General features: G+C 40.6%; 1 protein-coding gene across 1 annotated transcript in view; it reads left to right on the top strand.

The window, feature by feature from the left end:
- The first annotated feature begins 1,939 nt into the window (after positions 1-1,939).
- The window catches only part of LOC311243909 (putative helicase mov-10-B.1), an 84,197-nt gene continuing 61,024 nt past the window's right edge, over positions 1,940-25,112 (top strand). The window contains exons 1-4 of the mRNA XM_084333292.1: positions 1,940-2,227; positions 21,951-22,053; positions 22,565-22,857; positions 23,928-24,024. Of these exons, the coding sequence (XP_084189418.1) occupies positions 2,085-2,227; positions 21,951-22,053; positions 22,565-22,857; positions 23,928-24,024 (636 nt within the window). The 5' untranslated portion in view covers positions 1,940-2,084. The remainder of the gene's footprint in view (positions 2,228-21,950; positions 22,054-22,564; positions 22,858-23,927; positions 24,025-25,112) is intronic.

The raw sequence follows: 25,112 nt of genomic DNA, 5'->3' as shown, positions 1-25,112 counted from the left end.
TACATATGGAACACTTCACAACATACATTAATAACATGACAGTGGAATATGACGAACGAAAAACCAGGAAGGAGATAGAGAGAAGTATAGTAGGAAATAAGAGAATAGATGGAGAATACGATAGATTAATGATAGAAGCAAAGAAAGACAGAAAGTATAGGTAAAGAGAGTATAGCCAGAAAGAGAGAGAGATAATGCCCTAGCCCTCATTATTATACTCTGCTCTGTCCATAGGCGTATGGTCGGTGGCCAATCCCAAACACAGCATCTGTGCATTTTCCCACCAAACCTAGGTTCAAATGCATAGCCTATGTGTTTTTTGCTGACGTGTTTCTCCCCTACCCCACCTAGCTACATGTTGGCCCAGTGATAACAAGGGAATGCACAGGTGCCTTGACACAGACACACCACTGGACTAAGGAGAGGCCTGAACAAACGTACAATATGTCATAATTCATACTCAATATTCAATATCGATAATGATTGTACCTAATAACATTTTATAATAACTTTTGACTTAGATCAATGTCCCCAATTAAATAAGGTAAATATAAAATAAGCACAAAGTCAACTTAATATTCTCAAGCCTGACAATATTTCCCACACTGGCAGCTGAGTTTTGATCGTACTGGAGCCTGTCCAGGGTTTTGCTTGGAACCCCGGACAGCACCCCGTTACAGTAGTAAAGGCGGGAGGTGACGAAGGCATGGATGAGGGTCTCTGCTGTGGAGTCGGAGAGTGATGGTCAGAGTCTGGAGATGTTTCTGAGGTGATAGAAGGCGGATTTGGTGACAAGAACTGACGTGGGCTTGGTAGGAAAGGGCGGAGTCCAGGATGACGCTCCAGGTTGCGGACCTTTGGGGAAGGGCAGATGGAGTGATGTCCGAGTGAGGTCTCCAACCTTCCGTAGCAGGGCCTTGGGTGCCACAACCATGAGCTCAGTTTTATTGTTGTTCAGTTTGAGGAGGTTAGATAGATGACATCCAGGTTTTTACTAGAACTCACAAATATCTGACATTGAATGGCAGATAGAATGGCTTTGTCCCTTTACTTTATGTATGTCTAAAGAAGGTTAATTTTAATATTAGTGTCATATAGTGTAAAAATTCACTGACTTGGATGAAACATTTACATTTTGCAATAGTGAACCTAAAACGGTGATGCATTTATTTGATACCCACCCACCCCCTCCTAATGGACAGTCTCCTCCCCACCGTATATATTTTCTCCCACCCACCCACCCACCCCCTCCTAATGTACAGTCTCCTCACCATCATATGTATACATTTTCTGTTAGGATCTCTGCAACAGTACTGTATATTTGCATATCGGGTATATGTCACAAATGTAACAGTACTATAATGTGTATGTCCCTATGTCATAATTGTCATGATGTATGTTGTGTATGTCATAAATGTCATTATGAATTGAAAATGGGGGACCCTGATGTAAACAAGACAAACGTATTTGAGCCGTACTGTATTGTACCCATTCTGCAATCTGTTAAATACAGTTTTCATTCATTCATACTATTAAATTATGGACAGATATGGGAATATATATTTTCAGAAATACTGGTCACTCTATTTAATCTTAAATACGTTGCTGTTTATTTCGAAAGCAATGTTAATTCATTGACTCTGTCTATGATAAATAAATCTCATGATCCTGCGGTAAATTTCGTATACACAAATCTAAATGTCAAGAAGAACAGATTGTCAAAAAAACTCAATGTCACGACTTTATCCGAGTATTCTTCAGACACTCAAGGTTTAGGCTATATATCACGTTGAATTTGTCTTGACTTTATCCGCGTATTCATCATTTTGACCGGATTAATCGGATAGCCGTGCCCTCTTCCTGTCACACGTTGTGCGCGCCGCTGATTCAGTCCAGACGGTTAGGTTTCGTTTATCCGGTGGTTACACTACTCGTCGAAACACCGCCCACCCTCAGGAACACAAAACAATCGACAGTTAATAAAACCGTAACACGTTGAGTTGACTCGTCTGTGATCTCAGTAGATGAACAACATCAAGTAACGCGAATAGAAAACAATTACCGCGACGTCCGGATTAGTAGCTATGAAGAAAGGTAAAGGTTTAACTTTACAGGCGAGCTGTCAAATTGGGCTGGAGTTTTTCGAGTTTCTGAAAGAGACGCATCGAGCATCCATTAATGACAAAAAAAAACTCAAAGACATTTATAACACGGAGTTCAGGACCAGGTGAGTCCCTCTTCTTTTAAATGGGTTTTTGATTATTGAGGTTTGACAAAGCTTTAGGTAGTTTTTGCCCCCGTTGTCTGTCTGTCTGAACGAAATGTCTCGGAAAAGTGTGCGGACTGGGGATAAGATAAGGCATTAAAGGGGAACTGTGCCCATTTAAAAATAAAATCATACATGTTATTCGTATTCGTCTAAGACTGTCCTAAAGTGTTGTGAAAACAAACAACTCTCCATAATCCCCATAACTAGAGCGCTAAAGCTCAGTGATGTCATTAAGTAGCCTAGCCCCTTTCGTGACTTTCGGTTTGCAAGCCTGGGGCTTTTGTGACCGCAGTCACTTATTTTTACAGCGCGATTACCCAGTAAAGAAACAACCAAGCGTGATCGCGGGGCTCGGAGTGTGTCAAAAATACATCAGATCTGAATTTCAAAGATACCCAGCGTACAATATGGGTTTAACACAGCTTCACGATGGGGTCTGGAAGCTCGGAGTTGCTAATAAACATTTTAAATCATTTTCATAAAACGAGTGTACTCGCGGAGCGAACCTTGGCAAAATGGCTGGTGCGTCCAGCGATCACTGCGCTCCCTGTTGGTCATTACCTATAGGCCATTACAGGGTAGAATCTGCTGAGCGCGTCTCCTGTGTATTGTTGTAACAGGGACCGATAGGGAGCGCAGTGATCGCTGGACGCACCAGCCATTTTGCCAAGGTTCGCTCCGTGAGTACACTCGTTTTATGAAAATGATTTAAAATGTTTATTAGCAACTCCGAGCTTCCAGACCCCATCGTGAAGCTGTGTTAAACCCATATTGTACGCTGGGTATCTTTGAAATTCAGATCTGATGTATTTTTGACACACTCCGAGCCCCGCAATCACGCTTGGTTGTTTCTTTACTGGGTAATCGCGCCGTAAAAATAAGTGACTGCGGTCACAAAAGCCCCAGGCTTGCAAACCGAAAGTCACGAAAGGGGCTATAAGTAGCTTAAAGTCTGGGGCTGCTCTATTAGACAATGAGTTGAGAGAGAGAGAGATGGTAAAGATGACCTTGAGTGCTGTGCACCCAGATTAATGTTTTGAGTATACGGATACATGTTCTGTTTGAGAACAAAGAACACTACTATTACTATGATGGATGGTTTCAAAGTGACAACAATACTAAAAGGACCCACGTTTATTTCCTGTTGCAATGTTAAATAGTTGACACGAAATACATTTGGGTCCAAACTGTTCCCTAGCAACAGGATTCCAGTGACCCCGTATAGAATAAAGCTAATTTGGGTATAAAAACTGAAGCAAATAATATTCTGTGGGTCCACAAAACTCTCCCATTCATTGTCTATGGAGCAGCTACAGACTTTGAGCACACCACACGTTTGAGTCAGGGTGCATTCACTTCTAATCAGGGAATGTGGCACCCTGTGGCAGGGTGGTGCACTGGTGTGGGTGTGTCACTGCATGACATGGGCCATTTGTGTGTCACCAATCACCACGTTAGACAATACAAAGCTATCTAACGTTACCAGACGACATCCGTTCAACGTAGGCTACACACACAGCAATCATCGATGAGTTCTGCTCATCATCACACAACAATTCTTGATTGAAAACGTTATTAACTTTAAACTTTAAATTAACTATTACATTTTTTATTATTAATAGTTTGAAACACAAAACAGCTCAACATAAATACAGTACAATATAGACAAAACAAAACTCACAAACAGTACAATACAGGCAAAACCCACAAACAGTACAATACAGTACAATACAGACAAAACACTAACAAAATGGGGGGGTGGGGTGCAGATCAAACTTCTACATTCAGTCATCATAACAATTCTCCAAATATGTCCTTATAAAGATCCAGGGACCGTCCTCTCCATGGTCATGTTCAGCGAGCATTGAAGCTGCTTGTTCCATTGACAATAGGTCCATGAAATCCCTCATCCAGGTGTCGATACAAAAACAATTTGGCTTTTGGATCTTCCAGTTCATCATGATTGTACGCTTAACACATTGGGCGCCGTGCATTGTACCCATCATTGGGTCCAGTCTGCCACCACTGTAAGCCTATGGAGATGTTTACCTTCTTTGCAGGGCTATAACTTTTTAAATATTATAGCTATATCGATATTACTATGGTCCATTCAACATCGGGTATCTATCGTTCCGGATGTGGGAACATTATATTTTTTCATTCATACATTGTTGTCTTAATACCGTTGAGAATATAAGTATGTTTTTAAGGTTTTCTGCTGTAATTCCAAAATGCGAGTTATAGGCCCTGAAGCATATGATAGATTATCGATTGGCGTTTCTTTCCTATACACGCTATATTAAAAAATTAAAATGTATATGATTGGTATACATTATGCTTCATCATGTGTGAAGGAAAGGGGGGGGGTCATTTATAATTCCTTGATCGTCAGTAACGGCTTTATTTAGTATGGGTTGATACATTGTTCAGATGGTTTGCCGTGAAATGAATAAACAATCGGGCTGAAAATAACGTTATATTCCTCTTACCGTTCGCCGATGAGACTGGAGGCAAAATATTCCAATTATTTGATGTCGATCTGCTAGATCCATTTCCCGTTTGCACTCGAGTGTTTGTCTGGACCCACGTAACAAGATATTACTAATAAACTGGAATAGCGAACAATATCATGTGTTGTTGTGATACATCTATGGTAATTTAACATTATATTCTTGTAGCCAAATTAATGCTGTGACTAGGCTTAAAATTGATTTTGTCCCAACCCCAGACCCATAGTTCACAAATCGAATTAAAATTTTATCGCTGGATGCACAGTCAATCTCCTGACCCGTTAGTCATAGTCACAACATTTGCTGTGATTATCGATGACCCTTGGAAGGAGAAACATGTTGATTTAGGTTACCCTGTAACCCCTCTTCTAGTACCTCCATTATGGATTAATAGCCTGGTCTGTTGACATTTGCAATATCAGCAACTGTTGATGAAGATTAAGTACTTTAACATTTTAAACCAGCAATCTGAGGGACACAGAGCAGCATAACTGGACCACTTTAACAACCTTCAGGTCAATATATCGAGGGTTGAATGCACTGAAATACAAGAACACCCTATAGAATATATGTACTGTACTTTTACTTTTTAAACTTAATACAGTACTGTAGTGATTGTAATGGTACATAATTCACCCACAGACCTATTGTTAGGAACATTCTAGAAAATTAGTGCCGCCCGAACATTCTGGAATGTGTGTGGATGTCATTGCAGTACATTCTAGAACCTTAGTGCTGCCAGATCATTCTGGAACGTTGGTGATGATGTCATAGTAGTACCTTCTAGAACCTCTAACGTTCCTATAGACCACCGCAACACTTCCGGGATTCTGAAATCGGGGAGGAGATTGCGGGGGGGTCAAATGAATGAATGTGGATGAGAGCCTTGACATTAAGTGATTGCAGATACGGCTGTGGGGGTGCTAGAGACATGATCGAATAGACTTGTATGCGCCTGAGTCTCCTGAACACGGCGCGAGACATTCCTAATCGATCAGAACTAAATTGGCAGCGAAAAAGACAGTTTTTAAGCATCGATTTCCCCATGCACATGCGCAGATTGGCCACGGAGTGTGACGCAACGCACATCCACCTGGAATGTTCCATTAGAGGGGCATTAGAGGGGGTGTTGTGTTGTGAGAATGATAAGATAGAATTAAATATACAGTAAAAGGAATACAGTACAAATATACAGAAGTCTACAGTAAGTGTAATATTGCACAGTGTTGTGCATTTATAATTAGTAGCTTAGCCTTAGGCTACATAGTAGGCTAATAACAGCCTATTCTAGTCTAGCAGGTGCTGGTATAGACGTATAATATATGACATATATGACATATAATGACATTTTTTGACTAGTATACAGTATATCTAGCCAAAAATGTCATAGATGACTGAAAATCAACATTACTAGTCTATACTAGTGTTGTCAAAAATATCGAAGTATCGATACATATCGATACTGAATATTTAAAACGGCTTCGATACTCATTTCCCGAAGTACCGATACTTTCTGCAGTATCGGACCGGTACCAGCTGGCGAGTGTTCTACCGCAAGTTGTTGACACGCTGTTCAGAGCGCTCAGCGCGCTTGCTCCCCGGCTCCTCCGAGTCCAGCCCTCCCCCTCACAGAGTCACAGAGAGCCGTCTTCTTCAGTTAGTAAACAAACATTTTAGCTGAAGATGGTAAATGCAGAGCCTCCGCAACTTGTGCTTGTGGATAAAGAAAACAGCAGAAGTGCTGTTTGGAGGTACTTCGGGTTTCAAGTAAACAACAAAGGACAAGCTACAAATGCCCCAATGATATTTGCAAGCGGTGTTAGAGCAGTGCCAGCGCCGATCTCCATAAAGAAATGAAAGAGGTTCGTGACAGCTGCTCTTTCACCGTCACTGTGACTGAAGCATTAAACCATTAACTCTAGTTTAATACATGATACGTTGTCTACTGATGGCCAGGGGAGGAAACTAACTTTTTGGCTTACCAGCCAACTGGCGGGTATCTGATTTTTTTTACCAGCCAAATAGATTTTTTACCAGACAAAAAAAATCGCTAATTGTGATAATTACTTCTTTGTACGTCTTCGTCTAAATTGATTTTCAATCATAGTAAATTAATCACACTGTCTCTACTCTTCAAAATATTACATCATTAAATCACATATTAACATGAAAGAGGGAACTATTCTGGACTGGGTTGGGCTGAACTGGGCAGTGAAAGATGCTGGGTTGGGCTGGTCTAGGTTATACTGAATGATGAATTGAAAATGGGGGACCCTGATGTAAACAAGACGAAAGTCTTTCTCTGGTCTGCATCCCCTTAACAATTGCATGTATTGAGCCGTACTGTACTGTACCCATTCTGCAATCTGTTAAATACAGTTTTCATTCATCACAGCTCAACTACTAGGAATGTGTGTCTGACTCTTAAGTGCAGGAAATATTCATCAGAAAGGGGGGACATGATGGAGGGAATGGAAAGAGCAGGTTTGACAGGAGCAGGGTTGAAGGGATTGATTGATTGAAAAGTGTATTAACAGATTGCAGAATGGGTACAGTACAGTACAGCTCAATACATACAATTGTTAAGGGGATGCAGACCAGAGAAAGACTTTCGTCTTGTTTACATCAGGGTCCCCCATTTTCAATTCATCATAACATATTGGAGTGTGGAGGAAGTGGACAAGGCATTAAGCAAACAGGACTGAAATGGGGGACCCTGATGTAAACAAGACTAAAGTCCTTCTCTGGTCTGCATCCCCTTAACAATTGTGTGTATTGAGCTGTACTGTATTGTACCCATTCTGCAATCTGTTAATAAAGTTTTCAATCAATACTGGGTTGGGCAGTGAAAGAACCAAGCATTTCACTGTAATGTAATAGCTAAATAAAACAACTTGAACTTGACTTGTTACATTTGCACTCTGGTTGTATGCCAAATGTATTCTGGTTGTACTGTACTTGTGCTGTAAGATGACAATACATTGGAACCGAATCGACAACGCTAGGGGTTCAGCGGGTGTATTCTGAATGCCAAATATGACAACATCACCGTTGTGAAGGGCATATGGGCGAGTGGTGATATGCTGGGAAACCCGGTAATAATAAAATGTCACTCGACTGCATTTAAGCAAAGCCGCTCAGTATAGTCCACTATGTTGAATGCGCGTTATGGTAGCTTGTTACATGCTAGGTAGCTAGCCGGCTAATGTTGTTGACTTGTCATTCTCATCCGACTCGAAGGAGACGCGTCGCGTGCTGTTGTTCGCCCCCATGTCAGACCGCACCGATATCCGAAAGCGACGACTCTACATGCAATTATTTTCATCCACTCATGTGTTTTTGTAAGTTTGTCTACGTTGTCAAGCCGGCTGCCGGTGGCAGGAGTTTGTAGGTCTGCGCGCAGTCAGTGGTCTGTCCACTCATAGATATATATAGATATCTATGTGTCCACTTCCCCTAGATGGGCGGCATCTTCTAGAAAACGAGTGTTCATTGGAGGAGCTTAGAGCGCATCTGTACAACGATGATGTTCATTGGTTATGGTCTGATTATTATGTGGCGCAAATGGGAGGAATCAAGGGGGGAGTCAGAGTTCGGTTTGTGTCAGTGAGCGAATCAGCAGATTGCAGAATGATTTTTTTGTTTTGTTTTGTAATTACTAGTACTCGCCAGACTGGCGAGTGCTCTTCATGAATTACTCGCCAAACGTAAAAAATACTCGCAATTGGCGAGTAAAGTGGCCTAATTTCCTCCCCTGCTGATGGCGCATAATATCAACAGCTGATTCGTTGTAACGTTACAGCTACCAGCTAACGTTAGCTACTGCTAGCTCCGTTAGCTTAGCTGGCTACTTGTATAATTACTGCATGGTAACGGAGTAACGTTAACGTTTAAACGTTATGTCGAGGTCATACAATACTACAGTCGACATAAGGTTAACGTTACCCCGTTTCCATCAAGTGTTTAAATAGCAGCAATCTTGTTGAAAATGTAACGTTACTAAAATGCTCCGAGCATAGCCTCTCTCTCTCTCTCTCTCTCTCTCTCTCTCTCTCTCTCTCTCTCTCTCTCTCTCTCTCTCTCTCTCTCTCTCTCTCTCTCTCTCTCTCTACCGCCCTCTCTCTCTCTCTCTCTACCTCTCTCTCTCTCTCTCTCTCTCTCTCTCTCTCTCTCTCTCTCTCTCTCTCTCGTTATCTTTAAATAAAAACGAAACTGTTACTAACTGTAATATAAACAGTTCAGTTTGTCAGGTACATGCAACACAGATTACAGTGTTTACATTTGTCTGTTTGAGAAAATACCATGTTCTGCATTTGCAATAAAAATGATTGAAGTGAGATGAACAGTTATTTTTAAATGTGTGATCTAAAGATAAACAAAGGGTTTTAAAATTGTTATATTTATCTTCTCTTATAGTACCAGAGAGAAGCTACATTTGTTTAAAAAAAATAAAAATAAAAAATATATATATATATATATTTTTTTTTTTATATCGAAATAATATCGAAGTATCGATACTTTTCAAGGTATCGTATCGAAGTCGAAATTCCAGTATCGTGACAACACTAGTCTATACCAGCACCTGCTAGACTAGGTAAGGCTGTTATTAGCCTACTATGTAGCCTAAGCTACTGATTATAAATGCACAACACTGTGCAATATTACACTTACTGTAGACTTCTGTATATTTGTACTGTATTCCTTTTACTGTATATTTAATTCTATCTTATCATTCTCACAACACAACACCCCCTCTAATGCCCCTCTAATGGAACATTCCAGGTGGATGTGCGTTGCGTCACACTCCGTGGCCAATCTGCGCATGTGCATGGGGAAATCGATGCTTAAAAACGGTCTTTTTCGCTGCCAATTTAGTTCTGATCGATTAGGAATGTCTCGCGCCGTGTTCAGGAGACTCAGGCGCATACAAGTCTATTCGATCATGTCTCTAGCACCCCCACAGCCGTATCTGCAATCACTTAATGTCAAGGCTCTCATCCACATTCATTCATTTGACCCCCCCGCAATCTCCTCCCCGATTTCAATGTAACGCGGAAGTGTAGTGGTCTATTTAAGCATTCTGTTTAGCGTTCTAGTAATGTCCACCTTCCATTGGGGGAGCCACAGGCCGGCACTCCTCATCTGGAGTAAGAGGGGAGGAGAGAGGGGTGATGGATAAGGAGAGAGGGATGATGGATAAGGGGAGAGGGATGAGGGGGGGAGGTGAATGAGGAGAGAGGGATGAGGGGGAGAGGTGAATGAGGAGAGAGGGATATTATTCAGTTCATCAATGACATTATTGTAAAGCTGCACACATTCCATGATGCTCACTTTAGTCCAAAAACATAAATCAGACCTCTTTCATTGTCACTCATGTCCTGTCTTGGGTTGACCTGTGTCATCTCTGTGAGGGCAATAACATCTCCAGCACACCTCATTCTGTGAAAAAAAACACAAAAAGCTGAGTATTAGCTAAGCATAGACTGATAATAATAATAGTTAATTTATGGAGCATCTTTCATACATAAAATGCAGCTCAAAGTGGATTTTATTGACAACAAACATAACAACTTTGACAGATCAACATTTGTATTTGCCTTGTCGGGGATAAAACGAAAAGTCCAGGACTTATTTACTAGCCCTGCTATCAATCCAGTCCAGAGTAGGGATGCCCCCCGGACCCCGGTTTTAAACGGGAACCGGTACTATATTAGAAAATACCGGAGTATTTATAAGCTCCGACGTCCTCGGTACTGCTATCGATACTCTAGAGAAATTATTATTATTATTATTATTATTATTATTTAAAAGTTGCAAACGATCTATCCTCTCTCTGTCTCTGCACGAGAAGCGAGCCACAGCGAGTCATTATTACACACACTCCTCGCGAGTCGCTCGCTAGTAGTGCTACATACGGGTACTCCTTAATGAAAGTTCTCCGTGCTGAGCTGCACACAGACACAGACAGCTCTGAGTCTGCATGCACCGTGACTCGTGATGGCGGATAGAGCGAAGCGTTCTAAAGAAAGTATGGATATACAACGCACGTTGCCACAAGTGCAACAAAACATTTGCCAGTAAGGGTGGCAATACGAGCAATTTATCAAAACATCTGTTGGCAAAACATGATATTAGTGTGCAGAAATGCGCGTATTCGACTGCCTTGCGCGCAGTGTTCCATCTGCATCCACGTCCACTGCCGCCGGTAAGCCAAGATACGGAGTTTCCTAGGCTAATAACGAATTATTACAAATAGGCTAATAAACAAAATAATTGTTTAGCTACAAATACTACAATCTAAACTTTTTATAGATCGTCAAGCTGAGGCGTCAGCCACCAATGTGTCCCAGGCCAGTGAGCCCAGGGCCACCACACATCCTTCCCTCTACCTCCCTCCACCACCCAAAGTCCTTTCACCCTAGCAGCTAGAGGAAGGATGACAGAGGATAGGGTGAACGAGTGTCACAGTTCTGTTAGCCTTTTGCATTTGTTGTTTATTATAAAAAGTCTATAATTCAGAGTCAGACACATTTAAAACATTGTTGCTGCTGTTGCTGAAGAAATTATATTCATTTATTATATTTATTTATAAAGTTATATAAAAGAACATTGCTGCTGCTGTTGCTGAAGAAATTATATTTATTTATAATACTTATTTATAAAGTTGTATTTATAAATAATAAAGCAATGTTGATTCTGTTCTTAATTAATTGTCTTTTTTTCTTGCAAAAAAAGAACCAAAAAGAACCGATAAGAGTATCGATAAAGTACCGAACCGTTAAGCAGTATCGATAAGAGTAGTAGTATCGATAAAATCCTAACGATACCCATCCCTAGTCCAGAGTATAAGCTAACGTTATGATACAGAAAGCTAACGTTATGATTAGGGCTGCAACGATTAGTCGACATAATCGACGACGTCGATTATAAAAAAATCGTTGACGAGAAATTGTTGCGTCGATTAGTCATTAAAAAATTTTTTTTTTTTTTTTTTTTTTTTGCACTACCTATCTTTGTGAGAGTGGCTTCTCAGGGTTCCAGACAACATCATAACATGATGATCCCATAGCACATTTTGGACATTGAAAACATTGTTCCCCTGCAGGAGATGATGATCAGACTAGACACACAATACATTACACACGCACTCCTCTCACTCACCACACACAGCGATCAGAGTAAGACACACACATACACACTCCTCTCACTCACACACAGCGATCAGAGTAAGACACACACACATACACACTCCTCTCACTCACACACAGCGATCAGAGTAAGACACACACACATTCACACTCCTCTCTCTCACACACAGCGATCAGAGTAAGACACACACACATTCACACTCCTCTCACTCACACACAGCGATCAGAGTAAGACACACACACATACACAAATTACACAGTACACACCTCTCACTCACACAGCGATCAGAGTAAGACACACACACAAATTACACAGTACACACACTCCTCTCACTCACACAGCGATCAGAGTAAGACACACACACATACACACACACACACGGACTCCTCTCACACACAGCAAACAAAAGTTATTTAAAGTACACTTCCACTTTAATTTGTATTATTTAATTTATTTATCTTGTTATGAGTGATTGCTGTATTGTTCTTCAAATACATTTTCATTTAAAGTGGCTTAAAGATCCAAATTCAAATGTTTCATGAGTCATTATTTTAATTTGCTATGGGATCATCATGTTATGATGTTGTTGTTTGGTCCTGACAAGAGTCTCAAAGTCTGGGGTGATGGTAGACAAGCAACTCTGAGGTCATGCTCAATGTCCAATCTGTTCCTCTGCTCTGTCTTCAGCTGGACCAGAGCTGAGAAGCCACTTTCACAAAGATAGGTAATTAAAAAAAAAAAAAAAAAATCCTTTTTTTTTTGTTTTTTTGTTTGTTGTTGTTTACATTGGTTTTCGATTAGTCGACTAATCGAAAAAAGAATCGGCAGATTAGTCGACTACCAAATTAGTCATTAGTTGCAGCCCTAGTTATGATACAGAAAGCTAACGTTATGATGCAGAAAGATAACGTTATGATGCAGAAAGCTTATGTTATGATACAGAAAGCTAATGTTATGATACAGAAACCTATCATTATGATGCAGAAAGCTTATGTTATGATACATAAGTCTAACGTTATGATGCAGAAAGCTAACGTTATGATGCAGAAAGCTATCGTTATGATGCAGAAAGCTTATGTTATGATACATAAGGCTAATGTTATGATGCAGAAAGCTAACGTTATGATGCAGAAAGCTAACGTTATGATGCAGAAAGCTATCGTTATGATGCAGAAAGCTTATGTTATGATACATAAGCCTAACGTTATGATGCAGAAAGCTAACGTTATGATGCAGAAAGCAAACGTTATGATGCAGAAAGCTATCGTTATGATGCAGAAAGCTTATGTTATGATACATAAGGCTAACGTTATGATGCAGAAAGCTAACGTTATGATGCAGAAAGCTAACGTTATGATGCAGAAAGCTATCGTTATGATGCAGAAAGCTTATGTTATGATACTAACATAAGGCTAACGTTATGATGCAGAAAGCTTATGTTATGATACATAAGGCTAACGTTATGATGCAGAAAGCTAACAAGGTTGTCATTCGAGAGGTAGGGTCTGTGTCTTTTCGGAGCAGATACGAGAGCCCGGATATACGCTAGCTAGTTGGCAGTCAAAGTAAAATGTTAGCAAACTAATAGTTTGGTCTACGTTTCTAATACATGCCGTCAAATATTATGTCTTTATGAATTGACCTTACCTTTGAGCAAACATAAGTGTCTTTGGTAATGGTCTTCACATTCAGTTGTGTATGTGGTCGACGACACAGCAGAATCCATCGCTTGCATTTGTCGAGTTGTCTTTTGGGCTTCGGAAAAGGTATGAAATATACTCCTCCATCCAGTCTTTCAGGGTACCTGGTGTCCGAATTACAGGTACCCCACGCACAGCGTTTCACCATCAGATATTAGGTAGATAATAATAACATAAACTGAACTCTTCACAGTGGTTTCGATCACAGCCGTCTGGTTTGATACAGCCCACAAACCTAGTTGACCGAGGTTTCTGTAGCGAGGATTTTTGCTGTGATATGATTGGACAAATTCTATTTTGGGGCGTGGTTTAGCGACAGGTCTATTGTTAACACTTTCCCTGCCATTCACGTCGTATGACGGGTTTCAAGTTCATGCGAATTCTGCAAATAACGGCGTACGACGTGTTTCAAGTTCATATTTCATATTTTCGTCATGGTATTCATATTTCACTCACGGAGCCTTGTCATATGCTGCGGGAGCCATCACAACTCTGCAATGCTTCAATACTGCCACCTGGTGGCTGATCGGCGAGTTGCAACCGGAAGTGGATCTCTTGTGATACCGGTGCTTCTCCCTATTCCGTCCGGCCACTCGTTTATTGTCCCTGGACTCAAGACACACACTGTGGATATGAATCTTTGCCATAACTCAATAATCCACATGATTCGGGCGTATATTAGTATTATACAAACCGGAACTGGATCGCATCGATCGACATCACATAACCGGGATCTGTTTGCTCCACTCTCATCGCTCAACGCTACGAGGAAGCTGCCGTGAGTTTCAGTGTTTTTCTTTATCATTTTCGATACAAACTGCTCTGATCTATATATCACCCATACTACATAAATCATTTAATGTCGGTCACGGAATTACCAACGACACCACCCCCCCCCCCCCCCCCTCCGTTCACCCGCGGATGATCAGTCATAACGCTTAGGACCATGTACAGTTGAAATTTTTTATATAACGTTGATCGGTATCAAACAGCATTTGATAATCTAATATATGCATTTATGTCTATATCTCACGTTCTAGGAAATACTGCAGAAAACGATAAAAACATATTTATACTAGACGGTATTTTCGTATGAATGTGTGAATGAAAAAGTAAAACGTTCCTACATTCTGAACGATAGCTAATCGATGTTGAATGGGCCATAGTAATGTGAATTTAGCAATACAATTTAAAAAGTTATAGCCCTGCAAAGAAGGTGAACATCTCCATAGACTTACAGTACTGGCAGAGAATGGTTTAGGATGATCAAAGTGGTGGCAGAGAATGTGTTAAGGGGATGCAGACCGTCTTGTTTACATCAGGGTCCCCCATTTTCAATTCATAATGACATTTATGACATACACAACATACAGATATATATCATGACATTTATAGATATGCAAATATACAGTACTGTTAAACAGAGATCCTAACAGAAAATATATACATACGAGGGGGAGGAAACTGTACATTAGGAGGGGTGGGTGGGTGGGAGGGGGGGTTTGGACATTTACGGGGGCCACTTTCGAACATCACCGTAGGTGCTCTTTGAGAGTGGTTTTGAAGGTGGGTAGGGATTCACATTTGTTTACGGCTGTGGGTAGGGCGTTCCACATTGATGTGGCATAATTGCGAAATGTGTTTAGTCCCATGTTTGAGTCGAATCTGGGTTGAACATGATTTGTGGAACTGTGTTCGACAGCCCTATGACAACTCCTCTCGCAAGTTGCGCTGTTTCTATGTGCAGTGAAAACTGAAACCGAGCAATGGGCCCAATGCATCTAACATGTTTTGCATCCTCGCCATCCCAGTATGCCCAAGTCATGGTTACCTGATTTCAGATTTCAGATTCCTTTTATTGTCACATCATTCAGTACCTTTTAAAGCAAAAAGAGTGAAATTCGCTTTGTTGTTGTGGTTCCTCGACCGTAGCAGCATCCAATATAATCTAAAAATAAACAAAAATAGAATAAGATAAAATAACAGCAAGATAGACACAATTCTAACAAAGTGTGCAGTGTGCAGATAACAAGATGCGCAGTATGCAGATATTACACTATATAAATAATGAAATAGCTATATACAGGGCGGGGGGCAGAGAGGAGGAGGAGGGGGGCTGTCAATGGGCTCTGTTGATGAGTCTGATAGCTTGGGGGGGGGGGACTGTTCTTAGCCGGTTGGTTCTGGCTGTGTGACTGTGGTAGCGCTTTCCAGACCGCATCAGCTGGAACAGTCCATGGTTGGGGTGATTAAAGTCCTTGATGATTTTCCGGGACGGACCGGCTCTCATAGATATCCTGGATGGAGGGAAGCTCACATCCACAGATCTTTTGGTCTGTCCTCACGACTCTGCTCAGCACTCTTGAGGTTTATGTTTATGTTTATTAGGATCCCCATTAGTCATCATCAACGTGTTGACTATTCTTCCTGGGATCCTCACAGATATACACATACAAATATGAAACATTCAGTGTAAATCAGTCATATATCACATACATAATCAATAGAAAATAAAACAAAAGGTCATGGGTGAATCCATTTCACCATATCTTTAAAAAAAAAAGCACAAAGTAAACAGAAGACGTTTGGATAACATAGCTGCAGCTACACATGAGTCATGGCATATATTGATTTCCTTCCGGATTATGGCTCCTTTAAGTTTCTTTTTGAAACTGTCCTTGTTTTCCGTCTGTATGATATGTAATGGGATCCTATTCCAATATGTTATGGCTCTATTGCAGTTTTCTTTAGAGCGTTGGTTCTAGGCAGAGGTAGGGTAAAGCGACTATGTGAAGCATGTCTGGTATTATCAGGGTCTGTACGGGTGCTGGAAATCCTTGAAAATGCTTGTATTTCAATGTATTGTTTTCAAGGTTTTAAATGTGCTTGAATTGTGTATAAAGTGCTGGAAAGTTATTGAAATTGTAATAGCACTTTATGTAAGGGATAATGTATAGCTACGAGGTCTTTGTCGCAAAATAATTGACCGACACGGAGTTTAAAATACCGAGCCGCCTCGGCGAGGTGTTTTAAACGTCAGTGAAGGTCAATTATTTTGCGATGATGACCGAGTATAGCTATACATTATCCCGCTTATTACATGGCTAACTTACTAACAATATACCTAATTCATTTTACAAAATCGACAAGACGAGATCAAATGCAGACGCAGTTGTTCTGTGGCTCTGTCAGCCCAAATAAAGTGATTATTATTATTATTATTACCGGCAGGTGTGTCTAATTGCACTGAAACAGTGTCAGTGGGGCTTGATTGCGAACAGCTGCGCACAGCGGTCATTATTGTTCCACAGAGGTCCGTTATCGAGTAATATCGGACCTCTGACGAGCGCTATTGACCAATCACAAGCAAGCATTTCGGCGAATGTGAAAACGCCATGTAATAAACTTTCATAATAAATCGCTATCTGACTGAATAGTTTTTTTTTTAGACAAAGAAATAAAATAAGTCGGAGCGACTCGAGCGAGCCTATTTTGCGTTCGCCTTTCCTGCAAAATGAAATGTGGCTGGGCTCGACCCGTAGTGTTTTTTTTTTATACCTGTGCCATCTGAGAACAGCGCGCGCGTGTGTGTGTCCAACATGCTGGGAGACTGTCGTTTTAATGAACTCTGGCTTGGAGATATAAAATATAAGTCATGGTTAAAAAGAGGAGAAAATCCCAGAGTAGCCGTGTGCAACATATGCAGAAAGGACTTGCAGATCTTTACCATCTTTCGAGCCACATGAAAGGTGAGCCAATGAGCATGGATGTTATTAACGTGTCTCGGCCTGGCTTGCCGATTTTGAGACTACAAGACTCCACACCTGTCTCCGTAAATGTTCGTTATAAAAATACCACTTCAATAATCTAAATAGTCAAGTAACAGGCAGAATACACTATTGGAATTACAAACTCGAGCAATGGGCTAACGTTAGCTGCTAACCAAGTTATCCATGAGGACTATGCTAAGCTAACTAGCGTTAGCTGCTAACCCTGGAAAATGCTCAAAGCGGACTCCACAACACTAGTTCCATTCGTGAGGAAAGGGGGTGGGTTATATTGACAATGCTTGACAACAGAAGTTTAAACATAACTTCATATTTATTGGTTATTCGTTTCTTTATATCATCCAGTTTCCATCTCCGTGTGTTAAACTCTTCCTGTTTACATTCGAGTGTGACATCATCACCTACGGCAGCTTAGACGATCAAAACGCGAACCTAGAACAAAACCCGAGGGGGGGGGGGGGGCTGGCTCTCTCGTTTGTTCTCTCCCCCTCTCTCTCTCTCTCGCTCTCTCTCTACATTCAATGATTTAAAGTAGCCAAACGTTACAGTATAAATACTAACTGGATAGTTGATGATATAAACATTTAATTTCATTATCTGAAATATTCTAAAATCATTAAGTCTGCTATAAGCCATTATCCCTTTGTGTTTGATTATTATTTTCTCACAGTAGTGTATATATATATGTGTGTGTTTGGCTAAAATGGATAGAAAACACAGTACTGTGCAAAAGTCTTAGGCACCCAAGAGTTTTTATATAAATGGTCTTAGATGTAAAATTTTTTTTTATTAGTTTGTCAGTAGACTACTCTTAGTACATTTTCATTAAATCATTTTTTTAAGTATCTTCATGGTTTAATAATGCAAACATATGTTGCAGGGACTTATTATAATCATCATATTGGCGTGACTGTATGCATGACAGAGGGTTAAATCAAGCATTTTTAAGTGCTTTAGAGTTATAGCTTGCAAGCTATAACACTGAAGAAGGAATACATATTTCCGAAACATGTTTGTTTCAGGCTGCCATTAAATTTTGAACCTGAAGCTGGTCTGGCTTCACTGCTTCTTTTATATAATACTTAATGGGATTTCAGCACCCAGTGTCGTATCTTGAGAGCGCGGTCTAACTTGACATTTAAGTGCTTTAGAGGAAATGTCAAAATATCGCGATATATATCGTGTATCGTGATATGGCCAAAAAATATCGCAATATCATTTAGAGGCCATATCGCCCAGCCCTACATCAGGGTCCCCCATGTTCAATTCATCATGACATTTATGACATACACGACATACAGATATACAGTACGTTACTGCATAACACATCGGCTCAGCCAGGTTATATATGATGCCAAGTCTACATAATTTTGGTTGTTTATAGAACAATAACATAATAATTTTAAATCATTTTGAGTAAATATTTAATTGACCACAGCCGCATAAGATGCTGGAAAATCTGCTTAGAGATTTTAAAGAACTCAAACAGCCAGAGAGTGCGTTTCTGGGTATTTTATTCAATCACATGCATGTGGTCTCTTCATCACACCAGACACCAGTCGGTGTCTGAAAAAAAGATCTAAACAAGAACCTTTCTGTTTCGTTGTAGGATCCCCCAGGGATCCTCTGGCGATTATGGAAAGGCCACTCATTAGTTCTGTAAATGACTAGGACACCCATGTCTGACATTATCACAGTTCATGGAGTTACTGAAAGGACACTCAGAGAGCAACCACCGGTCAACCCATGTAATTGTATATTTCCTACACATTAATGTTAACTAAGCTGGTCCCAAAACAGTTAAACTAACCCTGGAAATGCTCTCAGCTGAGAAATACTCTGGGCAAGCTAAGTTTCATTTTCGCAGAGAAATACTCTGGGCGAGATACATTTTGTTTTCCAACAGTGAGGGAGGGGAGGGGCGGGCTGTGTTTGTGTCTGTGTGTGAGTAGGGTATATCTGCAGTGCCGCAACCCCATACGTAGGAGGGGCCTGTAGTATACTGTGCGTTGGGGGCCTGTACTGTGTGCGGTGGGGGCCTGTACTGTGCGATGCACTACTGCGCATGCGGATGAGGGGGGGGGGGGGGGGGGGGCTCTCTTGCTCTCTCTTGCTCTCTCTTGCTCTCTCTTGCTCTCTCTCTCTCGCTACGGATTGATTGATTGAACATTTTACAGTACAGCGCATAGCACAATACACACAATTGTTAACCCTTTCACTACCACACTACCAAACTGTTAACCCTTTCACTGCGACAATACACATAAGGTTAACCCTTTCACTGCCACACAACAGCAGGTTAACCCTTTCACTGCTGTGAAAGGGGATTGATTGATTGAACATTTTATTAACAGATTGCAGAATGGGTACAGTACAGCTCAATACACACAATTGTTAACCCTTTCACTGCTGCACTACCAAACGGTTAATCCTTTCACTGCTACAATACACAGAAGGTTAACCCTTTCACTGCCACATGACGGCAGGTTAAGGGGATGCAGACCAGAGAATGTCTTTTGTCTTATTTACATCAGGGTCCCCCATTTTCAATTCATCATAACATATATGACATACAGATAGACAGTACTGTTAAATCTAGACATTTATGTTATCAAAAATAGGGCTTTACCGGTATTGTGTATTCAAACACGCACCGGACTGCGACGTAACGTTTTACCGTTTATTTGCTTGCTCCACCAGTGCACAACAACACACACATCAACTCTCGTTACCACAACGCTTTACGGTATTTTCACAGCACTGTCACAACATTACCGTAAAGCGTGAACACCGTTGTGATCCACATACACAACAGTTAGCTCTCAGAATAGCCAGTTAGCCCGCAGCACCAGCAACGGTAAGCGCGTCTCATTTAATTTCCACCACTGAAACGGGTTTTCCCCTATCGTTTGCGTCCTCCTGTGTGTAGACAACCAGCTCTGCGTGTGCTCACTCCACTAGTGAGGACTGGTCTCGCCCTCTGCTGGCGCGTGCTGTGTGTGCACTACAACCAACCACTGTCAAAACTCTGTTTCAGTGTAATAGAAACTGAAACGCATCTGTGATTTTGACGGTATTGATTTTCAATACCGTCGGGATTTCTAAATACCCTGGTATACCGTAATACCGTCATACCGCCCAAGCCTAGCACTCATCCATGATACCGTTCACAAATACACAATATTTGTGTGATACTATAGCAGCTACCTGCGACCACACTAGATGACAGGGTCGGGTACAGTGTGTGATACTATAGTAGCTACCTGTGACCACGCTAGATGACAGGTACAGTGTGTGATACTATAGTAGCTACCTGTGACCACGCTAGATGACAGGTACAGTGTGTGATACTATAGTAGCTACCTGTGACCACGCTAGATGACAGGTACAGTGTGTGATACTATAGTAGCTACCTGCGATACACCCAGAGCGTGAAGCCGATCGGACGAATGGTTCTCGAGATGCGCACGCAGACAGACAGACAGACAGACCTCCCTTTTATAGCTAGATGTTGGACTGTCTTAGACCACAGTAATAACACTTAGTTCCCCTTTAATGACTCCTAGAGGGAAACCACCTATTTATATTTTGATGACTCCATAACTATTCCTCTGTTCCCTAGCAACAGAATTCCAGTGAAACAGACTATAGTCACACAGTCAGAGTTTTACGTGACCAAGGGATAGTTCCGATTTTTGTATTCATATTTTTTTACTTACCTATGATGATGTTGATCGGTAGAATCCCATCTCAGCACAACCCAAGCTGTTCCTCATAACACTCGTCTCCTCTCCTTACTCTTCACTGCCATTTCCGTTGTCGCTTTGATGAAGGTTTATCTTAAAAAGGCCTCCTGTCGCAGGACCGTGACGCCGTGAGGCAGCAGGGTGTGCCAATGACATCTGAAATGTGTTGTCCCTTTCTGATATCCTACTGATTGGTGAAACCCAGATCCAATCACCATTTGTCATGGGTGTAAAGTACTTGAGTTATTGTACTTCGTTACAATACTTAAGTACTGTTGGGGATTTGTACTTTACTTGAGTATTATTAGGTTTGTATACTTTTACTCAATTACATTTCAGAGAAAAAATACATACAGGAGGGGAATGGCTCCCTCCTACCTACAGTCAATGATCTCTAACTACACCCCCTCAAGACCTCCGCTCTACATATTCTGGCAGCCTCAGACCAATTTTCCGCAGTCGACTAAAAACACACTTCAATCATCTGAAATGAAAAAAAACAACAACCTTTGTGCTGTCTTTTACTATCATGCACTTAGACTAAATGTTCCTTGCCTATATTTCTACCTACTAATATGTCTTTACTATTATGCACTCAAGACTGTAGCACCAAAGTTCAACACTGTTTGACGAACATTGTTACTTAGCTGCCAGAGTTGTACCCTTCCTGCTGACCTGTTATACAGAACTTGTAAGTCGCTCTGGATAAAAGCCTTCAGCTGAATGACTAAATGTACTGAGAGCATTCTTCTAGTTTGTATTTTGTGTATTTTCTTTTTCCGTTTCAGGAACAAAGATCTCAAAGATCCAAACTTCTCTGCAATCCTCTATGCGCTCAGATCTTCAAACAAAGCCCAGATCTACTCGGGACGAGTCAAATTTAACCCCAAGGTGAGCTACATCACGACTTCTAGTTTTGTTTATTATTAGAAAGAAAATGTTTTCTCAATTATATATAGTCTATATAAATCTTTTCCTGCACAGTGGCCTACTTTCACCAGGCAAACGGACTACAGACATAGACTCTGAATTATCATTCAGAGCATACACACAAAAGCACCTTAAGTTACTTACACAAGCACTTATTACACATGCACACTGCTGCTACTTACACTGTAGAATAATTTGTCTTTTTTCGTTTTAATATCAACATATACTTTGTATTGTATAGTTTGTGTAGATAGAATATACGTTGTGTTTAGTTTATAGTTTATTTAGTTTATAGTTATGGTTAGTTATATTTTGTATAGATAGAATATACGTTGTGTTTAGTTTATAGTTTATTTAGTGTATGGTTATAGTTATATTTTGTATAGATAGAATATATGTTGTGTATTATGTTTAGTAGTGTGGTAGTGAAAGGGTTAACCTGCTGTCGTTATGTTAATTGCTCCTCCCACAGGTGAAAGCACTTTATCAGGACCAATGGCACGTACCCAGGGACCAGAAGCCTGTGTCTGTCCAGAACATGGAGCGTGGTCCGGGCCTGTCCCCTGGGAATGCCTCCATGTCCCCGGGGCAGGCCTCCACGTCCCCTGGGAATGCCTCCATGTCCCCGGGGCAGGCCTCCACATCCCCTGGGAAGGCCTCCACATCCCCGGGGCAGGCCTCTGCGTCCCCTGGAGAAGCAGAGACAGGAGTCCGGGCCCGAAGGAGACTGGCGAGCCTCCTCATGAACAAACTCAAATCAGACGTGTAAGAGAACCCACTTAAGGATAACTTTTATTAATCTGTGACACACATACACATACAGCTCATAGTCTCATTAAACAGATATTTCACAATCATTACATTTTTACAGTACTTTTACTTGTGAGAATACCAGCACCTACTTTGTACCAAATGCCTAAAGTCTGCTTAATTGTAAGCACAATTGAAATCACACTTTTGCAAAACACTACACTAATACACTAGGGCTGCATCGATTATTTTAGTAATGGAGTATTCTACCTGTTATTCCATCGATTAATCGAGTAACCAAATAAGAAATAAATTGAGCTTTTCTATGGTTATTTTCTTGAGCAACTTCGATAACTTCGATCTTAACATAATAACTAGGCATCATATTGATTTACGTTCTTCCCACTTCTGCGCATCAGTGAAGCATGGAAATACATTGACTGCTATAAATACATGTTCACAACAAAGAAATCCATCATCAATGTGATTTCTTCATTTTGACCAACTGCGCACAATTTCTGTTTCCTTATTGAAGGTGATAGGCTAGATGAGTAGGCAAGATGAGCAACGGATATGTGTTGTCTCATAAGCTACTGGTCCTACTAGGGGTGTAACGGTACACAAAAACCACAGTTCAGTGTCTTAAAGCCACAATGAATTCCTGGTGCTGCTATTACTAGTATAAGAAAAATAAAATTGTTACCAAGGCAAGGCAAGGTAAGGTAAGGTGTCAGCGTGCCCTCAGGGGTGTTTATATTCAAGTTTAGAATACCCGTAATGCGCAAGCATTACAGTACCTTGCTGCTGTTCTTAGTACAAAAATCGTCTTTTTCCTGTACTTTAAGGTAAACACAGTGCCAGGAATTAATTGCAGCATGAGAGACAAGACACGACCACATCACATAAAATTTTACTTAATTTGGTCTGACGTGTCAGACTATATGGGTACCTACTACCAATATCATAATATGTATAATATAATTACGACAGGTAATAATTGAGGGCTTGTCACCCCTCAATATTACTCAATTTGATTATCAGGCCTACACTTATGGTCTGACTCGTGCTCTTACCCAATCCCACAGGGCTAAGTTCATCTCTGATAAACACGGTGTTGGCATCACCTCCGACCATGAGCTGAAGGACGGGAAGGTTTGCATGCGCGCGGAGGATGTGGATGAGGTATTTACCACGATAAATAAATCAAAGCGGCAATGTGCGTTTCTGGCGCCTACTGGCCGCAAGCGGTACTGTCTTGTGTTTTCAATACATTTCCCATGAGCCTCTTTGCTCCTCTGTGTGCTTTATTTTTCTTTTATTACACACTGATTGGTTCATGCTTCCATTGTTAAAAAAAAATACCCCGCATTCTGTGCGGGAAGAAATTGTTGCTATGCCGTTCCTTCAAATTGATGAATTAAGGCGAGACACCCCAGGTGAATAGGCAAATATACTTTTTTTGGTTGATTTTGAGATTTTGTTATATTTTGCTTCCTAAACATGTCTTCTATGAAACTAGTGACAAAAACCTCAATAACACACATTTTGTTGTTTATTTTACTTAATTTTGCCTTATTGCATCGATACATTTACACATATGTAATGGGGAAGTGCCTCATTTGCATATATAAACATACAATTCAGAAAACTTGCAATATATTTTTCTTAGTTTATATGTACATAACAAACTGGGAAAGTCTCATAGTGATATCTATTCAAATATTTGTTTGCCTATTAGGGGGTACTACACTGTACTACACTGTTACTACACTGTTTGTAGCCTGTGTGTAGTTCTGTTCAGTTCAATAACATCATTATTATTAAATCAGGCATGTGTTTAGGTTGTCTATTACTAATGGTTTGATTAAGTATTGTGTTTGTAAATAGCTGTTTAAAAAAAATTATGGCATTTTACAATAGAGAACTTTGAAGGCGTTTTCCCAAAAATGAGTTTTTATGCGTTTTTCTTTCACACTTGGGTATAAATCTACCATTCCATAGCACCTACACACACCATACTTTCCACATTTCTTCCTATATATACCTTGTATCTTTCTACAGAGGGGTTTGTTGATATATCATTCATAGCCTGATTTATAGTACATTTAGACCAAAAAACATGGCGAAATTGATTTTTTTTATGACTAGACAGCATTTCCTGATTTATGGGATGATAAAAAGACATATCCACAATCCCCCTTGTACAAAGTTCACTGTGTTATGTGTCAACATAATGATTTTTTTTTATCTGGCATCATCCAATGTATTTA

The sequence above is a fragment of the Notolepis coatsorum genome (assembly GCF_963971535.1).
Source record: "Notolepis coatsorum genome assembly, chromosome: 17".
NCBI lineage: Eukaryota > Metazoa > Chordata > Actinopteri > Aulopiformes > Paralepididae > Notolepis > Notolepis coatsorum.
This window is presented reverse-complemented; position numbering and strand designations above follow the sequence as displayed.